Here is a 19,060-nt window from a genome sequence, read left to right on the forward strand (position 1 = left end):
TTCATCTTTGAAATGATTTCTAATTTGAAATGGAGGGAGTACATAAATTGGTCCGTACGTGTAAAGAGCATTTTACCAATTATGTACATGCATGGTACGTAAAGGGGCATTGAAGCATCATTGTATTGTGTTCTGAATGTCTAATAATTTATTTTTGCCGTTAATGTTGTCTGTTGGTTTCACTTGGCTGCTTTCTGTTCTTGCTCAAATAGTCATCCTCTAATTTCAGATGAAAAGGGAAGAAGTTTGATGAGCTTGTCGAAGAGGAAGGGGTTAAAGTACTAATTGACCCCCAAAGGCTTTGATGCATGTTATTGGCACCAAGATGGACTCTGTTGATGATCCACTGAAGTATGCATGGCTCCTACTATACGTGATCTTCTGAGTTTTTGTTCATAAACCCAAATTCCAAAGGGGCGTGTGGCGTGAATCATTCATGACTGAAGGCAGCAAAAGGTCGACTGCGATTTTCAGTGTAAATACAAAGCAAATTGTCTGCAAGCTCCCTCCAGCTACTGATTTTCTTGCATCTGTTGCGTCGTAATTTTAGGCCTTGTTTAGTTCCCCCAAAATCCAAAAAGTTTTCAAGATTTCCTGTCATATCAAATCTTGCGGCGCATGCATATAGCATTAAATGTAGATGAAAAAATAATTAATTGCACAGTTTACCTATAAATCCTGAGATAAATCTTTTGAACCTAGTTAGTACATAATTGAACAATATTTGTCAAATACAAACGAAAAATGATACAGTAGCAAAATCCAAAAAGTTTTCACAACTAAACAAGGCCTTATATAACACAACGGTGGGTTTGTACTGGATTCGTAACTAACTCACATGCATGTAGGGTTGACAACTGTCAGAAATTCTCTCAGCCGTTTTCTACTTCTACATCTGAATACAAAAATAAAAATAAAAGCGGTAAAGCCGCACGAACTTAAGAAATATTGAGAATTTTGAAAACGAACTAATTTGAGCAGAATTAGTGCGTGATATTGCATATCAACTAGTGGTACAACTTTCATATAACAAGTATCTCCATTTATAACAAGTATCTCCATTTGACACCATATAAGAAAAGGTATGATTTTTCTAAGGTGACAAGCACTTGTACATGATTAATATATCGCCGAAATTTTATTTAATTTATTGAGCATCTTAACAACCTTAAATGAAAAAACCTCAAAAGTAGAAAGTTGTAGATCTCAGTTGAGAGCATATAAAAACCATCTTCATCCGAGATCGTATGAAAAAGGTACAATTTTTTAAAGGATGGACTTCTAGTGGGATAAAACAGTAATATTTCAAAACTGGTATTCCAAATAAAAAGCAGAAAAGTAGAAAACAGTCCAAAAACACCCTGTTTTTCGCTCTGTTTGTGTAATATGATATTCCATATTTCATACTGAATTTGAATTTGTCCAAAAATACAAATTTGAGTGGCTCTAATGTAGAAAACGATGCATACTTCTAAACTCACCTCAAATAATTATTATGGCATGGTCTGATTATTCACTTTGAGACACGTTGATTGAGATGAATATAACTATAAATAAGCAAACGGATGAAAAAAGAAAAAAAAAGTCTGACAAAGAAATAAAAAATAGAAAAAGGTGACATCCAAGAATTAACAACCAAAATAGGGGAATAAGAAAAAAAATGTCAGTAATATTTCAAAACGGATATTCCAAATAAAAAAAGGAGAAGTAGAAAACAGTCGAAAACATCTAAACTGTTGTCGTTCCGTTTTTTGAATTTGATATTCCGTATTTCAAACCGAATTTGAATTTATCCAAAAATACAAATTTGAGTGGGTCTAATGTAGAAAACGATGGATACTTCTAAACTCACCTCAAATAATTATTATGGCATGATCTGATTATTCACTTTGAGACACGTCGATTGAGATGAATACAGCTAAATAAGCACACGGATGAAAAAAGAAAAAAAGTCTGACAAAGAAAAAAATAGAAAAAGGTGACAGCCAAGAATTAAACAACCAAAATAGGGGAATAAGAAAAAAAATAAAAAATAGAAAAAGGTGACAGCCAAGAATTAAACAACCAAAATAGGGGAATAAGAAAAAAAATGTCCGACCTGCCGGATTCGAACCAGCGACCTAAGGATTTCACCTGCAACACACTACAGTCCTCCGCTCTACCAACTGAGCTAAGGTCGGCTTGTCAAATTCTTTCAATGTTATGATATTTAAAATTAATCTAAAGGATCATGGTTAAAGCTACTTTGAGCACGGTTTCCGGTCAAAAATACAAAGGAATCAAAGCTACGATAACAAACATATCAAATGTCTCCGTGTCCCAGATGAAGTGTGTTAGGGTCATATATTGGCATGAGAGACACACACATATGTGAGCGATCCTATATGATAGTGTTAGACATCCTTAGTGGTTGTAGTTATCACGATTCGATGTACTTGAGGTCTATGTGACCTTCCAGCAAAGGCGGTGGCCTTTAGGCATTGACCCTCTTTATGTGGTAGGGAGCGCCACCGTGTCGGTGTGCAAAAGACAAGGAGACCCTCTTCCTCAGTGGAGAAGCTTCGTAGTGTAGAGGGCGCCATGGTGATCGAATAAGGTAGATGTCGTGAGATTTAGTGACTCACAACTACTCTGATTTGTGATCCAATATCATGACCGATCGTGTGACAACGGTGCCAATGGTGAGACGTTGTGACCCACAACACTGTTTTTGGTTGGGTGTAGTCCAACACCTACTAGATTGGAAGAGTCAGGTGGCTTGGAGACTTTCCATTTGTCTTTGGTCAGTTGGGCAAACATATATTGTGGTTGGAAGATACTTGGTGTCTAGGAGAGCACCTTGTTGCAGCTCCAATATGGACTAGGGTTTGTATTTTGGCAACAGAGATCGCATGATAAATCCGGTTGCCCTTTTGTTGTCCTTATGTCTTTGCTTGCTTACTTGCCCTTACTTAGGGGTAAGTGTGCGTGTGTGTGTAAACTACTAAGCTAGGACTGCATGCTATAATGTGCTTTGCTATAGGGATTAACTTTGCAACTAAGAATAATCCCTTAATATGCCCTTTTCTAAGCACATATTTAGTGTGATGGTCGTGAGGACTTTGATGTTAGTGTAAATCTTTTTAGTCCTTAGGAAAGAATCACAAGTGGGGTGTGATAGATTTACATAGGTTAAAGTTTGTCACTAGTTATTTTTTTACAGCCCCTTCCCTTCTTGGGACCATTTGGACCTTACATTACCTGCAGTGAAGCGCGGAAATCAATGTCTAGTATAGTACAATGGCAGGGACATATAGTCCAGCAATAACGTGCCTTCAATAACTAATCACACAAGTTGAGTAAAGCCACGATGTGCCAGGCAATTAGTGCTAAAAGAAGCAACTTGAGTAACTTCATCACATGGGTTGTATAAAATAATATATAACCAACAGTACAAAAAACAGCCTGCAAGGCAAACACCACCCCCACGGTGTTGTTTGGGAGAAGAAACCTCAGCGTTCAACTGACTGAGAAACCCCTCGAAATTTAACAGTGCAAACTGCAAACCCTATGGTATCAAAATTATAACCAAGTCGGGTAGCCATAGCTACCTGGTTCAATGCCTCATCACTCATCACTACCCTATGTGTCACTATCCCTAGTAGGATCGCGCCGCTCACACAAATCAACTGCCACCATTACAATTTACGAAGAGTTGAACCAGACGTTAGAGATGCTACCCGGGAGTCACAACCACTCAGACTCAGCTACGAATCCTTTCAGAACATATATAGTTAACTATAGTCATACATGAAAAGGTCTTCACGTCTCGAGAATATTTTGGTTACAGATAACTAGTGATTGTACTTAGCCAGTAATTGTCCCTTGTCACATGAACGAAAGTTTGGTGGACTCCAGGTCTAAACACTCTCCTACGCGACTCTAGCACAGCTACAGAACGCGTGGCGAATGAAGAAATCACACGACTGAGGTGATGCGGAAAGGAGCTGATATGCTCTTGGTAGCTTACGATATTCCGAATGGTGATGGTGTTCGTGTGGGCTCCTGCATCACCTTATCGTTCAAACATGCGCCACGCATCCTGCCTGCATCTATGCAGGGTCGCGCTGGACAACAAATTTTCAGGGCTCCCTTGCAGTTTACTTGAGTACATAATATCTGGTGCTTGCTAATCCACGAGCTAAGACTGAATCTGAAACTCTTCCTCTGCTACTGTATTTGTTAGGCCCAAATGAGGGGAAGTTCAGTCTATGTTAGGAAATAGTCCACATATTTTTAGTACAACCACAAAATCAGGATTAGCATTTGCCATTTGTAACACCTTAGGTATCGCTCAACCTTCACAGCTCTATAATCTGCAAATACACTTAGGAAACACTAACTATTAAAAGATGGCCGTGGCAGCTATTTGCACACGGAGTCACGTACGGAGAGCTAAGATCTGAGAATCGTCAGGAGGGATCATATGCATCCATACGATGTAGCATAGCATATACATATGCTGTCAAATCAAGCTCTGCCTCGTTACTTCCTCTCCCCGCCGTCCTTAGCAGTTTCCATTGCCCTTGATGAACCACTGCGAGTGAGCTGAGATGCTGCAGTGGTGGCTTTCTGGGCCTCAATGGCACTTTGCGAGGCGTTAGCACCACCCACTTCTTGTTGTGCAGGAGCACAAGCTGAAGCTAGATCAGAAGGGTTTTGTGCTGCTTCAGCGGGTTCAACTTGGGAGCTCTTTTCTTTAGATACAACTGTAAGGAAACAAAAAACAAAGATATCAAGGTAAACCCTAAGGGTAGCTATGTTAAGCAGACCTAGATGTCAGGGCATTTCTGAAAAACCTTGGGAAGAAACAGTACTGTGTGACACTGGCTGCACAACTTGTGATGAAGCAGACGCAGCTGAGGTTCCTCTTTTACTTCTTAACTGCAACCAGAAAAATCAGGGAAAATCTGACTATATGGAGAAAACTTCACATGGAGCAAACCTCTCATCACAGCAAATGCACATCATACCTTCATCTCGTCACAATACTTTACAACGGAGGATATATTGGAGTAACGACCATGAACCAGGGTATATACCCACAGAAGGAGCTTTCTTGGAATACTTAAGTCAAGAGTCTCAACTACAGTGTCGGTTTGCAGTAGCCCTTCAATAGACGCCTGCGATGGTATTACAATGTAGAGATTGATACCCGAGGGAAATGTTCCACAAGAGCTCTCCCGATAAAAGTTATAAGTGCTCTTCATTAACGTAACAGCAGTCTCTAAGTTATCTTCGGATGTTTGCTTCACCGGGATGTTTTTAATTCTGTTAAGTGTCTCAAACCAGTTCATGTCAAGGCCTTTGAATTGAGCAGGCCCATCAGGGGATGAGATAAGAAGCTCATCAGGTTGCAAGTCAACATAGAGTAGAAGCCCGTTGGATAATGGAGCAGGCTGAATGGTTGCATCTGTGGATTCAGGCAGTGGAGTGATTGAGGCCAGTTTGATGAGAATACACCGGCACCATGCAAGAGAAGCATGCTTGCATATCTTAGCAAAGTTGCTATTTGATAATTTCGGTGTCTTGAACCTCTTTCTTATCTTCTCGTTCAGTCCTTCTAGAACATCTAGTCGTACATCACTCTCGAGCAAATGTATGTACTGGTGGATATAACTGCCACAAAGAAGTGCTATTTGAAAACTATGAAGCTTATGAACGATTTATGGCACTATGGTTGAGTAATTTACCTGTAAAGATTGGTTTCTGATAATTCTGGACTGTTCACCTCTGGTATAGTGCTTATATCAGCCCACATGTTTGCATGATCTATGAATACAGTGAACATTTTCTCAAGTAGTTGCTCAACGGAAGCATCACCAGAAGCTCGACGAATCTCAGGATCATGAATTGCAGCCGTTAGAACTTGAAGGTACTTCCCAAGACCAACAGGAACAATATCACCCAAACACAATGCAAACTACAGAAGAGAAAGGGAAAAAAAAGGTTGTTTAATGTGCAGATAAAATATATAGCCTGGCATAGTTATTCTTAGTTGGGAGGTACCCTCTTATCTGTTCGCAGATAGGTATAAGCCTTCTCAAGAGTCCACAGGTCCCTATTCTTCTCCAGCAGGTTTAAATAGAGTATCATATACTTCCTGATGCATGTGATGAATTTTCGTGAACTTTCTGACAAACTGACCTCCAGATTCTTTCTGGATCCACCCACATTTGGATTTTTCCTCCTAGATGCAACAAAATTTCCAGGTAAGTTATTATTCTTATACTATCTCCAGGCTGAAATGAATAATCTCACAGAATTTATACATATAGTAAAACTGCTTGAACTTTAACCCCACCGTTGGTTATTGTACATCAAAGAATTTCGATTTTTTTTTCTATGAGAACAACAGAAACATCAAATGTGCTTTTATATATCAATAAAAAAAATATTACATAAGACAGAGAAATTGAACTTTACCTTCCTTTTCTAACAGTGCCATCAATCTCCCACATGTTTATTGTAAAGGAAGACCGAGAAGATTTGAAACAGAACGAGAGCTCTTCCTTAGCCCGCTCCAGGTCCCCTGCTTCACCTCTCCTATACAATCCTTGTGCAAGCTTGTATCTTGCCTTGTGGAAATGCTTGAGTTCCCCTTCGACACAAGTACCAAGAGCATACAGACAATCATCATAAAGGATGTGCCACACTTTATCCAGTATATCAGGCTCAACAAACTTAGTTTCCTCTTTAGTATCTAATAAAGCAGATGTTTTATCAGAAGAAGACTGCAAAACATTAGTCGTTGACCCCAACATGCTCAAGACATTTTCTTTTGTTGACTGGTTATATGTGTAGTCAGCAACAACCTATAAAGCAAACACTCAACAAAGTTAACATAAAATTGTCTACTAAAGAACTACTCCCTCCGATTCCAAATTATAAGTCATTTTGACTTTTTGGTACATCCATTTTGTTATGTATCTATATATAATAATAGATCTAGATGCATAGCAAAATGGATGAACCAAAAAAGTCGAAGCGACTTATAATTTGGAACGGAGGGAATATATCATAATGATAAAATCATACAAGACAGAAACAGTATAATTTTTTTTTCTCAAACATGCAGGAGGGCTGGGTATCATTGCTAAAATAATATCAAACAGATGGGTGGATATGATTAGGGAAAACCTCAAAGCAATAGTCATAATCTATAAAGAAGATGAAAAAGAGTAGCACTGGAGTTACCACCAAGGGCAGAACTTCACGTAGGCTGACATGAGCCATGACCCCCATTTACGATTCACAATTACTTTCATTTTTAATGGGTTGAAACAAACAGATATCTCCTTTGCGATCTGATATGTTTTGATGTGGTCATCAGTCATCACCATAATTAAATGATGCACTGTGGCTCTCTGAGTAGGCTAAAAAAAGGTATTGCAACACAAATATCCTAAAAAAGTTTAACCAAAGCTGAGTTATATTTTTACAATGACACAACACATACCCATACTGACAGCTATCGTTAAACTCAAGGCATTTTTTTGAAAAAAAAATCTCACACTGCATCTTTGACTGTCAAGGAAGAAGAGAAGGCAAGTGATTGACATATTTTCCTTCTTCTCTGCCATAATATAACATGCCAAGTTCACAAAAAGCCAGGCCAGGTCAGTTGTGGAGTAGGCCACAGCTACAACCTGATTCCTATGGAATCACAAATCATGGCTAGAACATTGTACATAGTTTGGCCCAGCCTGCCTCAGGCTACCTGTTTCCTTCTTTGTTGCTGTTTTTTATTCTGTTTGTGTTGTACAGTTGGTTCCTTTTGCTTTAATAAAATCCTAACAGTGGGGCCTTCCCCTGCTGTTTTTTCGGGTAAAAAAAAACAAATCATGGCTAGGAGCTAGGATATGGATGTTACTCAGGTCACCTCACCCAATGCTGACTTTTTTAGTGAGAATCAATCACAAGAACCAAATAAAGTTTCTAGATTGGCATAGACAATTTAGCCCATTTGGTTGTAAGTCCTCAAGGCTTTGGTAGTGAAACAATTCATTAAACAAGAGTAGACTGAAAACCACTCAAAGCTCGCTTCAATATTAATTTTTCAAGGAAAAATAACTCTCAAAAAACTGGTCAGATACATCTACACAAACCTGTATAGCTTCAAGATTCTGTTTCCCTTGTGTGTAAAGTAACTTCAAGCGTGATGCATGAATCCTGTAAACAGGGTCGACTGCAGTTGGATTCAGCATCATGGCTTTGTTGTAGTATGAAAATGCCTTAGAAAAGGAATGCCCCAGTTTCTCACACAGTTTCCCAAGGTAAAACGCATGAAGCCACTGCTCCCTGCAAGTAAAGAAATATGATATCATCCCATGTCTGAAAAACAACAAACAACATGAAAACATATTAGGAGTGTATGATTACTTGATTTCAAAAGCCTTCTCAAAGTGCTTCATAGAATTTTTACAAAATGTCTCCCATGATGAATCCTTCACTGGCAAAGTAGCTCTTTGATCATAAAAAGGTACCACATTTTGGAGGCTATCATAGTACACTAGAGCCAACAGTTCATGTGCTTCACTCTGGATGAGAATGAGTTTAGATGCCGTCCAATCCATAAGCAAGTTCAAGAATAATGAAAGGTAACTAATTCATTGGCAGGAAAAGGCAGCATGAATGCATGATACATAGAAGACGTCCAATCCATACATAGAATTCACCTTGTCAGGAGCAGTTTTGGCCAGTAGTGAACTCATCAATAAGCAGCGTCGACTATGTCGACGACCCATCTCAACCCTTCTGATTAAATCTGTGTTTGTTCGCCAATCCAAGATGCTTATATGTTTACTACCATCATTCAGCAACAGATCAACTTCCTGTCAACAAAACACTGGTTATGCCAAAGAATTGATTGATATAAGAAAACAGATCCAATTAATTGGTAGAGGTAAAAAGATAGCACCTCGTCATAAAGATTGGAAAGCTTCTGCCAGCTTTCAAACCGCAACGGATTGTACAACAAATCATACTTGAAAATATTGGCACTCTGTTCAACAAATTCTTCTCCTTCCTTTTTCAAAACAAAACCTGCATGCTTGTCGGTGGCACTAATATCTTCAGCTTGAGCTATGTAATAATATAAGTTTTCATAAACATCTGAGTAAGGCTCAGAGCTGCACCAAACAATGGAACATGTAGTTAGGTATACATACCAATAGTTTTGTGAGAAATCATAGAGAAGGGATTCTAGGTGTAACACACAAGCCAACCTGACAGTGGAGAGCTTTTTGAATGTTTCATAGCCCCTTTCACCTGGGAACAGTACATTCAGGAAAGCTTCCCTAGATCCATTGCTTTCACAAATTTCAGAGAGTATTTTTTCACATGAGTCAGGTCCATCCAAGAAATTATCAATAGGGTTGTTGACAAATAAGTCACAGGGTGGCTGCGGAAAGTGTTTACGTATAGCCCGCAGCACTCTCCGTAATTTAACCAAGCCAGTTTTCTAAAACACAAATGAAGAATGGACAAGGCATTAGACACTACTGAAAGTAGGAAACACAAAGGTAGTTATCAGAAATTACTCACAGATAGAGCTTTCGCATATGGCAGGACATATTGAAACACATCAGCACACTGTTCTTTGGTTTGATAATCACCGCGGCTTGTATTTTTATGTACTGCAAGATCATCTTCACTGCAAGAATCCGGGTTGATCTTCAAACCATACAGGCAGAAAAAAGCCTGGTCCAAGGCACTATCAAGACATGACTGTATCTCATCCAATTCTGCATGAACAGGAAATTTATCAGAGAGTAGATACAAATTAAATGCTATAGAGTTCATTGCTCTACTTTCACTGCAAAACCAAGAATTAACAATATGATAATTCATACGAGATATAGCAAGACAGTATTATCTCAAGTTATACATTATTTTCACCACAAGATAAATACAAAACCGCTGTATATTATTAAAATGGTCTGTGCAAATCCAGTTTTACCCGATTCTTCCTCATCATCAGAGTTCTGCTTACTGTCACTAACTGATGGTTCATCGGCCATACTATCTTCTTCTCTGCCGTCTTTTGGAACTACATCTTCTTCCATCCCATTCGAATCTAAACAAGACAGAAAAAAAAAACCCAACAAATGCTATTAATTGGCAAGGAAACCTAAAACATGTCTATCATGACACATTTTGGTAAGAAAAAATTCTCAAACAAGAGTTTGGTAAGAAAAACATACTAAGTTGAGATTTTAGTTTCACATCTAGAGCCATGAGATGTTTGATTGCGAACTTGAGGAATGTCCCTTCCTCCCCTTCACCGTCCCTTCCAGCACAACAGAGCCCATACTCAGCAAGCAAATCATGGACTGCGACGATTAAGTCAACCTGCATTGGTGAATGGATGATTGAATGTTCAATAGGAAAAGCAATACTCCTTCCATTTCTTTATATGAAATTTTAAGATTCAAACCATGTAATCTTCAACCCGTAATTAGCCTCATGATACAAAATTTGTTGTACGAGAGTGATATCACTGGATTATTATTTGAGAGTGCTATCTTAAGGTTATGGTTTTGTTGCAACAAATATTGCAGTACAAAGTCTAATTTTGCGACTGTTTTACTAAGGTCGGGACGTTATTTACATGTATATTAGGTAATTAATTTTTGTGCTTTGCTGCAACCTTCTCTTATCTCCTAGGTGAGGTAAAGGTTGCTTTGTATGGGATTGTTTTCCCTTTTTTCTCTATAATATAAAGATGCATAGCTCTCCTGCTCCTGCATGTTTGAGAAAAAAAGGAAAAAAAAAAAGAGCTCTGTAACTTTGCCCAATATGAAGGTGGCATGGAACATACCTGAGTTTTGATGGATATTGTAGGATCAAGGTGCTGGAGCTTGCAAAATGCAATTGCTGCATCTATGAGACAGGAACTTTCCAACTGGTCAACCTGATAGGAGGTTCCAGAGCATGAGAGTTTTCTCGATAGGATTATCTTGACAGCAGCACACATGATTGTCAGGAGCAATGATTGAATATCACCAACGATAGAAACTAGTGAGCTCCAGCCATCTTGCCCATCCTGAAGATGTGTAATTGTGTAAATCAATCTATGACTCTGATAACAGTGTTAGAGAAACTGATACAGTGAAGAAAACTGATACAGGTGGCACAGCAATATATGGAATTTCAGGTAATGCCTTTAATTAGAACATGGCAATGTCATGGAGCAATTCTCACAAGATGAAAGTACAAGCAGAGACATGGAGAATAGATATTACTCAAAGAACATAAAAAAAGATTTCCTGGATACTGGTTGTGTTGGTTCGATCTTTTCTACAAGACAATGCAGTTTAACCAATTACATGGAATAAGCAAGTGTATAGATCTTTCTGTTTTTACCCCATCAGCAATCTACTCCATCCAGTAAAAAAACGTAAGACAGTTTCCTTTTGCTTAATTTGCACGGTCTCCAAGATACAGGTTTGTGGAGGATGCTTTTGTGGGGAAGGCATATACAATTATACACACAAGGAGGAGCAGGTGCACATGGCACCAGACATGACAGCAGAAGCCACAGCCTGATCCAATCCAAGTTATCCATTGCCTTACTTAGTTTGTTAGTCATTTGGTTTGCTCTTGATTCTGTATACAGTTTGTTCAGCGCATTATAAAGAGCACGGAGTTTTCAATGAAGGCAAGGAAAGAATTATCGTAAGCCACTTAATCGGCAGTTCAGAGCCTCCTCGAGAAGGCGAATTCGCCTCACCTCTTTGTTATCGTTCAGTTAGCTAGCCAATCCATATCACAGGTCCGTTCGACTACTAGTATTTACCATAATATGTTTACAAATACTAAAGATTATAAAGTAATAACAGATTCTAAAAGAACTCTTTTTTACCAAGGCCAATCTAGATGTTCATAAATATATGAGTGGTCAAAGATACAAAAGTTGCTAAATGTGCCAAAGTTTTAAAGTCTGACTTTGTCACATCCACAGAAAATACTAATCAACCACAAAAAAGAAGTTTCAATCTCATTCTATACTCATATATAATATATTTTTGCATGGGGCACACTGACACTGATATACTTATGAAGTTACGAATTAACACAATAGTGATACTTGATACCTATTGTGCCAAGAATAAAAAGAGTTGAGTTAAGAGGGCGATGAAGGAGGATCTGAGAAAAAAAGGAATATCCAACTCACAGAATTATCACATTGATCAATTATGTCTTTTGCTTTACTGGCATTTCGAGACACATCTTTGACTGCTTCCACAACATTTTCTAGCCGGTTCCTGTTCATTGCTTCCACAAAGTCCACGTCGCTTGAACCTTTCGCTTTCAGGGGTGTACCCGATCCAACCATGCCAGCTGCCACAGTTAGAACTTGAATTTTTCTTCGATGGGAGTCAAGATATACCTTGATGTTCATTGGTTTTGCTTTTTCACATGCAGATATTAAGACATCCAAGGCAGACAACTCAAGTGAAATAACATTCTCGCTTTCTCTTTGTGGACCATATGCATATCCAACATAGGCATCTTTGGTGGAAAGCAAAAGTGGAGGTAGCAATTGCATGAACTCTGTATGAGTTATTTTGTTGATATTCTCGTCATTATTCCAAAGGAGTGATTCAAGCCTGATCAAGTTAATTTCACGAAGAATCCTATCAGTTGTCAGTGATTTTATAAGCTTGGTGTGAGGTAGAAGAATGACCTCTCCATAGCTTTTGGTTTTGTTGCTATTTTTTAGTATTGACAGGGCAATATTGAACTCCTTATAAGCTTTCTCTTTGCAGTCTGATGAAAGGGACAGACAACCACTCAGCCAGAAGAAGCGAATCCAGAATGCACAATTCATGTTTGAAGAAGAATCATGTTTGGACTTTTGATCACTAAGCATATCAACGTGACCAGATTTGTCAGAATTTTCATGACTTCTCCCATTTACATCACTTGAAGATTCACCTGCCCTACTACTTCCCATATCCAAGTTGGCAGAATGCATTTCTCCAACAGATGTGTTGAATGGCAGTTCCAGAGCTACTGATTCAATGATCTTACAAAGATGGTAAGATGACTCAGACAGCTCAGAAGATGTTGATGGGCTTCCAGAACACAAAGCCCGATCATAGTACAGTTCAGCTAGAAATAAATTGCACAGTGCAGATTTGTCTTCAGCCCAGCCTCTAGTAAGTTTGTCCAGTTCAATGAACTTGACAAAATAATCTTGGAATGGCACTTTGAGATAAGACATCTCCTCAAGTAACATACAACCAATGTGTTGAGGGCCAAAATTTTTGGATATCTTGCATAGAAATTGCTTAAAATCATTTGCCTCCTCATCGGATGTATAGTTGAGAGTGTCAGGATTTGAAGCATCAGCATTTCCAGAAAAATCAACCTTTTCTACAGGACTTGGTCCTTTTAGAATAAATGATTCAAGAAACTGGGTCATAGCATGTGATATATCTTTACCATCAGATCCATTTTCATCTTTTCCAGATTTGCGACTTCGCAGTCTCTCAAGGCGCGTGCTCCGTCTTTCATGAGGATGTTCCCTATCAGAATTAGCATCTTTCTCTTTAAGTGGAGTTTTGCAATCATGAAATGGCAGAATCTGACCATCATGGTGTGAATCATTTCCATTTCCACCAGCAGATTCCACATTTTTTATTGTATCTGTAGATATGACAACATCAATCATGTTATAAGCAAGCCCCTTGTCACTACTCTCGCTGACTGAACACCTATCAACAGTATTTGTGCAATTATATTCACCAGCCTTCTCGTTGTTTGCACTTATGAAGCTTAGGATACCATCTAAAAGGGCCAACCATTTTGCTTCATTCAATTGCAATGTAGCACTCTGTTTACTCTTCTTTGTCCCTATTTCTTGACAGATTTCATCATCTACAGATTTTCTTTTATTGGAAAAGATGAGTTTTGCATGCTTGGGTTCAAGTATGTCAATACCCCGAGGTGCAAAAGGTACCGGTTCAGCACATTCAATGGTCTTCTTCACATGTAAAGCACGATGATGTGATGGCCAACTCTTAAGTATTAAATTTGCTACAGAAAGGCATGCGACTTCATCACTTATTGCTATAAGCACCTCCAACAATTTCTCCATGCAGTTCCCTATAGAAGGCATAAATAATAATTGCATAAGAAACCAAAATAGGTATCTCGAGTGCGATAGATGAACTGAATTTCAACTATAAATCTATAATAATGAGTAAAAAAGAGTATCATACAGTTGTTTGGGCTGCATACAAGCCCTTGCTCAAATGCCCATCTTGATACGCTCAGCAAACCCATTGAACAAGAAAGCGTTCCCAGATGATTCCAGACAACTGAATCATTTGAATCAAGCTCTACAGCTTGTAGGTAACAATGAAGAGCATTATCATAGAACTCCAGACCTTGTTGAAGGAAAACAGATGCAAGGTTTTTCAATGTCAAAAACCTGTGCAGTTGAAAAAAGTGTGTCAGCATTTTATCAGTAGAAGTTAATGTTACTTATGCTATATATCTTACTCAATAGCTGACACCAGCCAAGTGAGTAATTATACGTATTTGGACAATAGAATTAAAGCATATTATTACAGGCACAGTAAGCTTATGATGATGTTATCACATATATAGAACCATAGGTCAATAACTACAAGGAAAAGGGATATCTTTTCAAACAAAAAAGAGGAAAAATACCCTAAAAATACCATACCAAAATCATCATAAATTCATGAGGAAATAGGCACAAAATGAGCAGTTTCTTTCTTGTATAATACTACAACATTACCATATTTTGCATTTGTACTAGTGCAGTTTGTGCACCTAGGACATAGATATTCAAATTATGATCACTTACAGGGCAAAATTGATCTTCTGAAGTCACTTATAGCAAGAAGGCTAGAATATCCCGTACCATAAAATTTAGAGGCACCAGAGTTTTATGCAATTAAATTGTTTCATGGATGGTCTTCCATTTTGTATGTTACTTCAGTACTATGCCCAGCATTTAAGCCAACAACCAACTAGATACATCTTTACCATGAATAAAAAAGGTATGAGAGAAGAACACCTTAGCTGCAGCAAATGCTGATCACTGCCAATGTTATCAACCTGTAGAGTAAACTAATCGCTGTTATGGATTTGATAATAAAACGACATATAAAAAAAAGGTGACATTGCCTGAACGTTTGATATTAGTGGGTCCTTCAAAACATCCTCGAGAAGTTCACGAGCTTTTGCATAGTCTTTTTGTTGCAACTTGAGGAGTCCCTCATGGTACTTCTGAGAGAGCGCAAATTCCTGACACATCAAAAGGAAATCTCAGTAACACAATAACATTGAGACAAGTATTTATAGTGTTTGACACTGAATTCACTCTTGCCACAAGAGAAGAAATATCAGAATATACAAGTCAGATGCTACTTGCTATTCAGCATTTTCTTGTATCAACCTATACTTATCAAGAAATAACCATTAATAACTTGCACCCACAGATCAATACATCATCCAACAAATTCATGAAAAAAGAACTGATATGTCAAAAAATTCACTCAACAAAAACAATACATACATGATTCTCTTCTCATGTGATAGGTACTCCCAATAATTGATATAGACAAAAGCTACAGAAAGGTGCTCAGCATTATTGCTGCTGTGGTTAGGTGCTGCTATGGGTATACCCCTACCCAACCCAGCCCACATTCAAAGAAAATTGAAGTGCTCCATTCTTCGAAAGCACTAACAGAATCAAGGGCAGAGTGCATATCATGTTTTGGAAATCAAAGACCACAAGTTCAGATTCCAATCCCCAGAAAGCACCAGAAAAAGTAAAATTTTGTTAATCAGACAACTGCTCACCTAATTAAACTATGATTTCCTATTTTCCACCAATAATCCCCCCTAAAATATCAATAGTCACATGAGATCAATTGATATTAAGATTTATGAACATAGAAATTAGGAGTACATTTGTTCATAAGAGATCTGATGTTCCCAACAAGAGTTTTTTGTTCACTACAAGCACAATTTTAGTCAGATCTGAGCACATTTGTTCCCAAGAGATCTGAGTTTCCCAACAGAACTGTTTTGTCCACTGCAAGCACAATTTTAGTCAGATCGGAAATTCGGAATACATTTGTTCCGAAGAGATCTGAGATTCCCAACAAGAACTGTTTTGTGCACTGTGAACACAATTTTAGTCAGATCGGAATACATGTTCCTAAGATATCTGAGGTTCCCAATCAGAACTGTTTTGTTCAATGCAAGCACATGATATATCCTTCAGATAACCCTCTCATCTGTGATAGTCTGTGCGACACTCAAGAGTTTCACAAAACAGTCTTTCCACCCATGTATCTCCTTCCACATTGATAAAAGTAGCACTTGGTATAAACGTCTAAATCACAAGGCTCCTGCATTCATAGTTGGCTCATTCAAAATCTATATATATTAAAATACCAATTTTAAGGATACACAGCAGGGCAGGGATATAAGCAGGGGGGTCCAGTGTGGGTACTCAAGCCCCCCCTGCCCCACTGGACTCCATGGAATGAAGAGAGAGGGTAGTGAAAAGACTAAGGGAAGAAGAGGGAGAGAAAAAAGAAGAGGGGGCTGGAGGAAGAAGAAGAGAGATGAGCATCCCCCCACCCCCTTTAACTTAGGCCTTGTTTAGTTTCACCCAAAATCCAAAAACTTTTCAAGATTCCTCGTCACATCGAATCTTGCGGCATATGCATGGAGCATTAAATATAGATAAAAAAATAACTAATTGCACAGTTTACCTGTAATTTGCGAGACGAATCGTTTGAGCTTAGTTAGTCTGTGATTGGATAATAATTGCCAAATAAAAACGAAAAGGGCTACAGTACTAAAAAACTTTTCATGTAACGAATAAACAATAGAAATCATCATAAAGAATAGCACTTAAATCTTAAGAGCATCTCCAAGAGATTGGCCAAAAAGACTAGTCAAATTTACTGATTTAGCTACTCTCTAAAATAGATTTGACAAAAAGATATTAGAGTACTCCAACAGACTCTATAAAAGAATGGCTAGTGAGATAGACTATCCAAAAGTAGAGAGCGAATAAGGTGGAATGGAGAGCTGCTAAATATGAAGAGTCATTTACAGAGTTTGTTGGAGACGTTTTTCCTTCAACAATAGCCAAATTTACCTTTAGAAAATGATTTGGCTAATCTCTTGGAGATGCTCTAAAGACCTAACTACCTCTCCGTCCACCAATGTGACTACGTCTACCAGCCGGTAGAGTGGCAAACAATGCACATGGAACTGCCATGCCAGCTTAAATGTGGATCTTAGTGCTGAGATTTTCTGGATTTTACTCTATCCAGCAGTACACCAAATAACAGGACAATTGTACTGCACAGCTCATGATCTCTAAACGGTGGCTTGACAGGGAAATTACGAAACAGTTTCGTTAGATGAAACATGATTGACCCAACACATTTGCTCTCCACAAATCAGAAGCCCTAACTCATCCCCACCCAGAAGCTGAAGAAGCAAACCACTAAAATTTTCGGGCGATGACAGGTTCGGAGCGACAAGAGACCAGGGAGGAGGAGGATACCTACCTGAGCTTCCTTGGTGGGCGCGAGCGGCTCCCATTGGCCGCCGGAGTCGCTCTCGTTGATGGCCGCGATGGAGAACTGCGAGCGAGCGAGCGCGCGAGAGAGAAAGGGGTAAGACGAAAAGCAGCGACAAATTCCAACAGGGAGCAGGAGGTGTGCGGGAACGGAGTGTGAAAGTGTGGCTCACCATGGTCGGCGGCGCAGCGGACAGAGCCGCGGGAGGATCGCCGGCGACGAGGGCTCCAGCGGCGGGGAGTGCTCGCCGCCGAGAAGGTGTTTCTCCCGAATAATTACGGAGTCACCACAATTGCTGGGGGGTTTTGTGTTCGTTTTGTTGTTGTGTGGAGTCTAGTCCGGTTGTCGGGTCGCATGCTCCAACCCGCGGCCAAATTGGGCCCGATTTAGAAGCACCTGCCGGGCCCTAACCCGGTAAGAGACGACTGGATAAGGCTTTGGGCGTCCCAACAGTTCCAAATAGCTAGTTTAAAAAGAATTTTATTGGCTATCACATAAAGGGATTAAATAGTTAGCGATTCCCAAATACTCCCTCTGTTCCAAAAAAATGTCGTTTTGGATTTTCATGCTACAACTTTGACTCAATTTATAGAAAATATGTGCAATATTTATATCTCTAAATAAATTTGTTAAAAAACTAGACTTAAAGATCTTTCTAATGATACTAATTATGTACTATAAATATTAATATTTTTTACTATATATTTAGTTAAAGTTATTTTTCGAGAAGCGCAAACGACATTTATTTTGGGACGGAGAGAGTAACTAGTAGTTTAGGATACTCTTTCATAACCCACATAATTCTCCACTATAGTGTTTTTGTTTATTATTTTTAAGACTCATCTAGTTAGCTATTTGTAATTTACCATTGAGGACACGCTTAGAGCGTGTTTGTCGCGGCCGCACGAACGCGACCGCCTGCTGCCGCGGCTGTTGTGTGTGTCCTGCCACAGTTACTTGCATGAGGCGCTCATTGTTGCCCGCCACCCAGAGCAGACTAGCAGAGACGTCGTTGTTCAAACTCGATTCCTCAATGTCGCGGCTCAGCCTAGATAATGTGAAAAGCAATTTCCCCTCCCTCTAGCCGCCAAAACAACCTTGTGTGTCCCGTTTTTAATAATGCCCCTAAGGCCCTAATTAGATAAGGCCACACTAAGTGTACAACCGGTTCAATGGAGGTTTAATTGCACAAACAATCTCTTAAGTGAATCGAAGTAGTTTAGACTTTGATTTGATCTGTTAGCAGTCCCACACCAATCAGGTCTAATCTTGATAACTCTTTGTTATATATAAACCTTACATCTACATCTTTGAGAATAATTTTTTTCAACCTCGCGAAAGCAATAGATATTTTATATATAACAAAGATCTATTAAGATCAAACCAAATCGTCGGACTGCTAAAGGATCAAATCAGAGTCTAAACTAATC

At 38.9% G+C, this 19,060-nt stretch overlaps 1 protein-coding gene and 1 non-coding gene across 3 annotated transcripts; both read right to left on the reverse strand.

Moving 5' to 3' along the window:
• On the reverse strand, window positions 2,093-2,180 carry TRNAY-GUA. The gene is given in 2 exon segments: window positions 2,093-2,128; window positions 2,144-2,180. It is a non-coding gene; the product is annotated as a tRNA-Tyr (tRNA).
• LOC8054159 lies at window positions 4,184-17,955 on the reverse strand. Of its 2 annotated transcripts, none has more exons than XM_021462817.1 (21): window positions 17,803-17,955; window positions 17,619-17,693; window positions 15,208-15,327; window positions 15,098-15,138; window positions 14,271-14,482; window positions 12,218-14,154; window positions 10,862-11,086; window positions 10,245-10,392; window positions 10,001-10,117; window positions 9,586-9,785; window positions 9,267-9,502; window positions 8,960-9,170; window positions 8,718-8,873; window positions 8,422-8,579; window positions 8,148-8,340; window positions 6,466-6,854; window positions 6,049-6,229; window positions 5,733-5,962; window positions 5,013-5,658; window positions 4,839-4,923; window positions 4,184-4,748 (listed from the first exon to the last, which is right to left on the reverse strand). In XM_021462817.1, the coding sequence occupies exons 1-21, from the start codon at window positions 17,803-17,805 to the stop codon at window positions 4,525-4,527; spliced, it is 5,787 nt and encodes a 1,928-aa protein (XP_021318492.1). In that variant the 5' UTR covers window positions 17,806-17,955; the 3' UTR covers window positions 4,184-4,524. The 2 variants fall into 2 exon arrangements, with proteins under 2 accessions (XP_021318492.1, XP_002466657.2); XM_002466612.2 differs by having other exon boundaries at window positions 4,233-4,748; window positions 4,857-4,923.

This window comes from Sorghum bicolor, chromosome 1 (assembly GCF_000003195.3).
Source record: "Sorghum bicolor cultivar BTx623 chromosome 1, Sorghum_bicolor_NCBIv3, whole genome shotgun sequence".
Lineage (NCBI taxonomy): Eukaryota > Viridiplantae > Streptophyta > Magnoliopsida > Poales > Poaceae > Sorghum > Sorghum bicolor.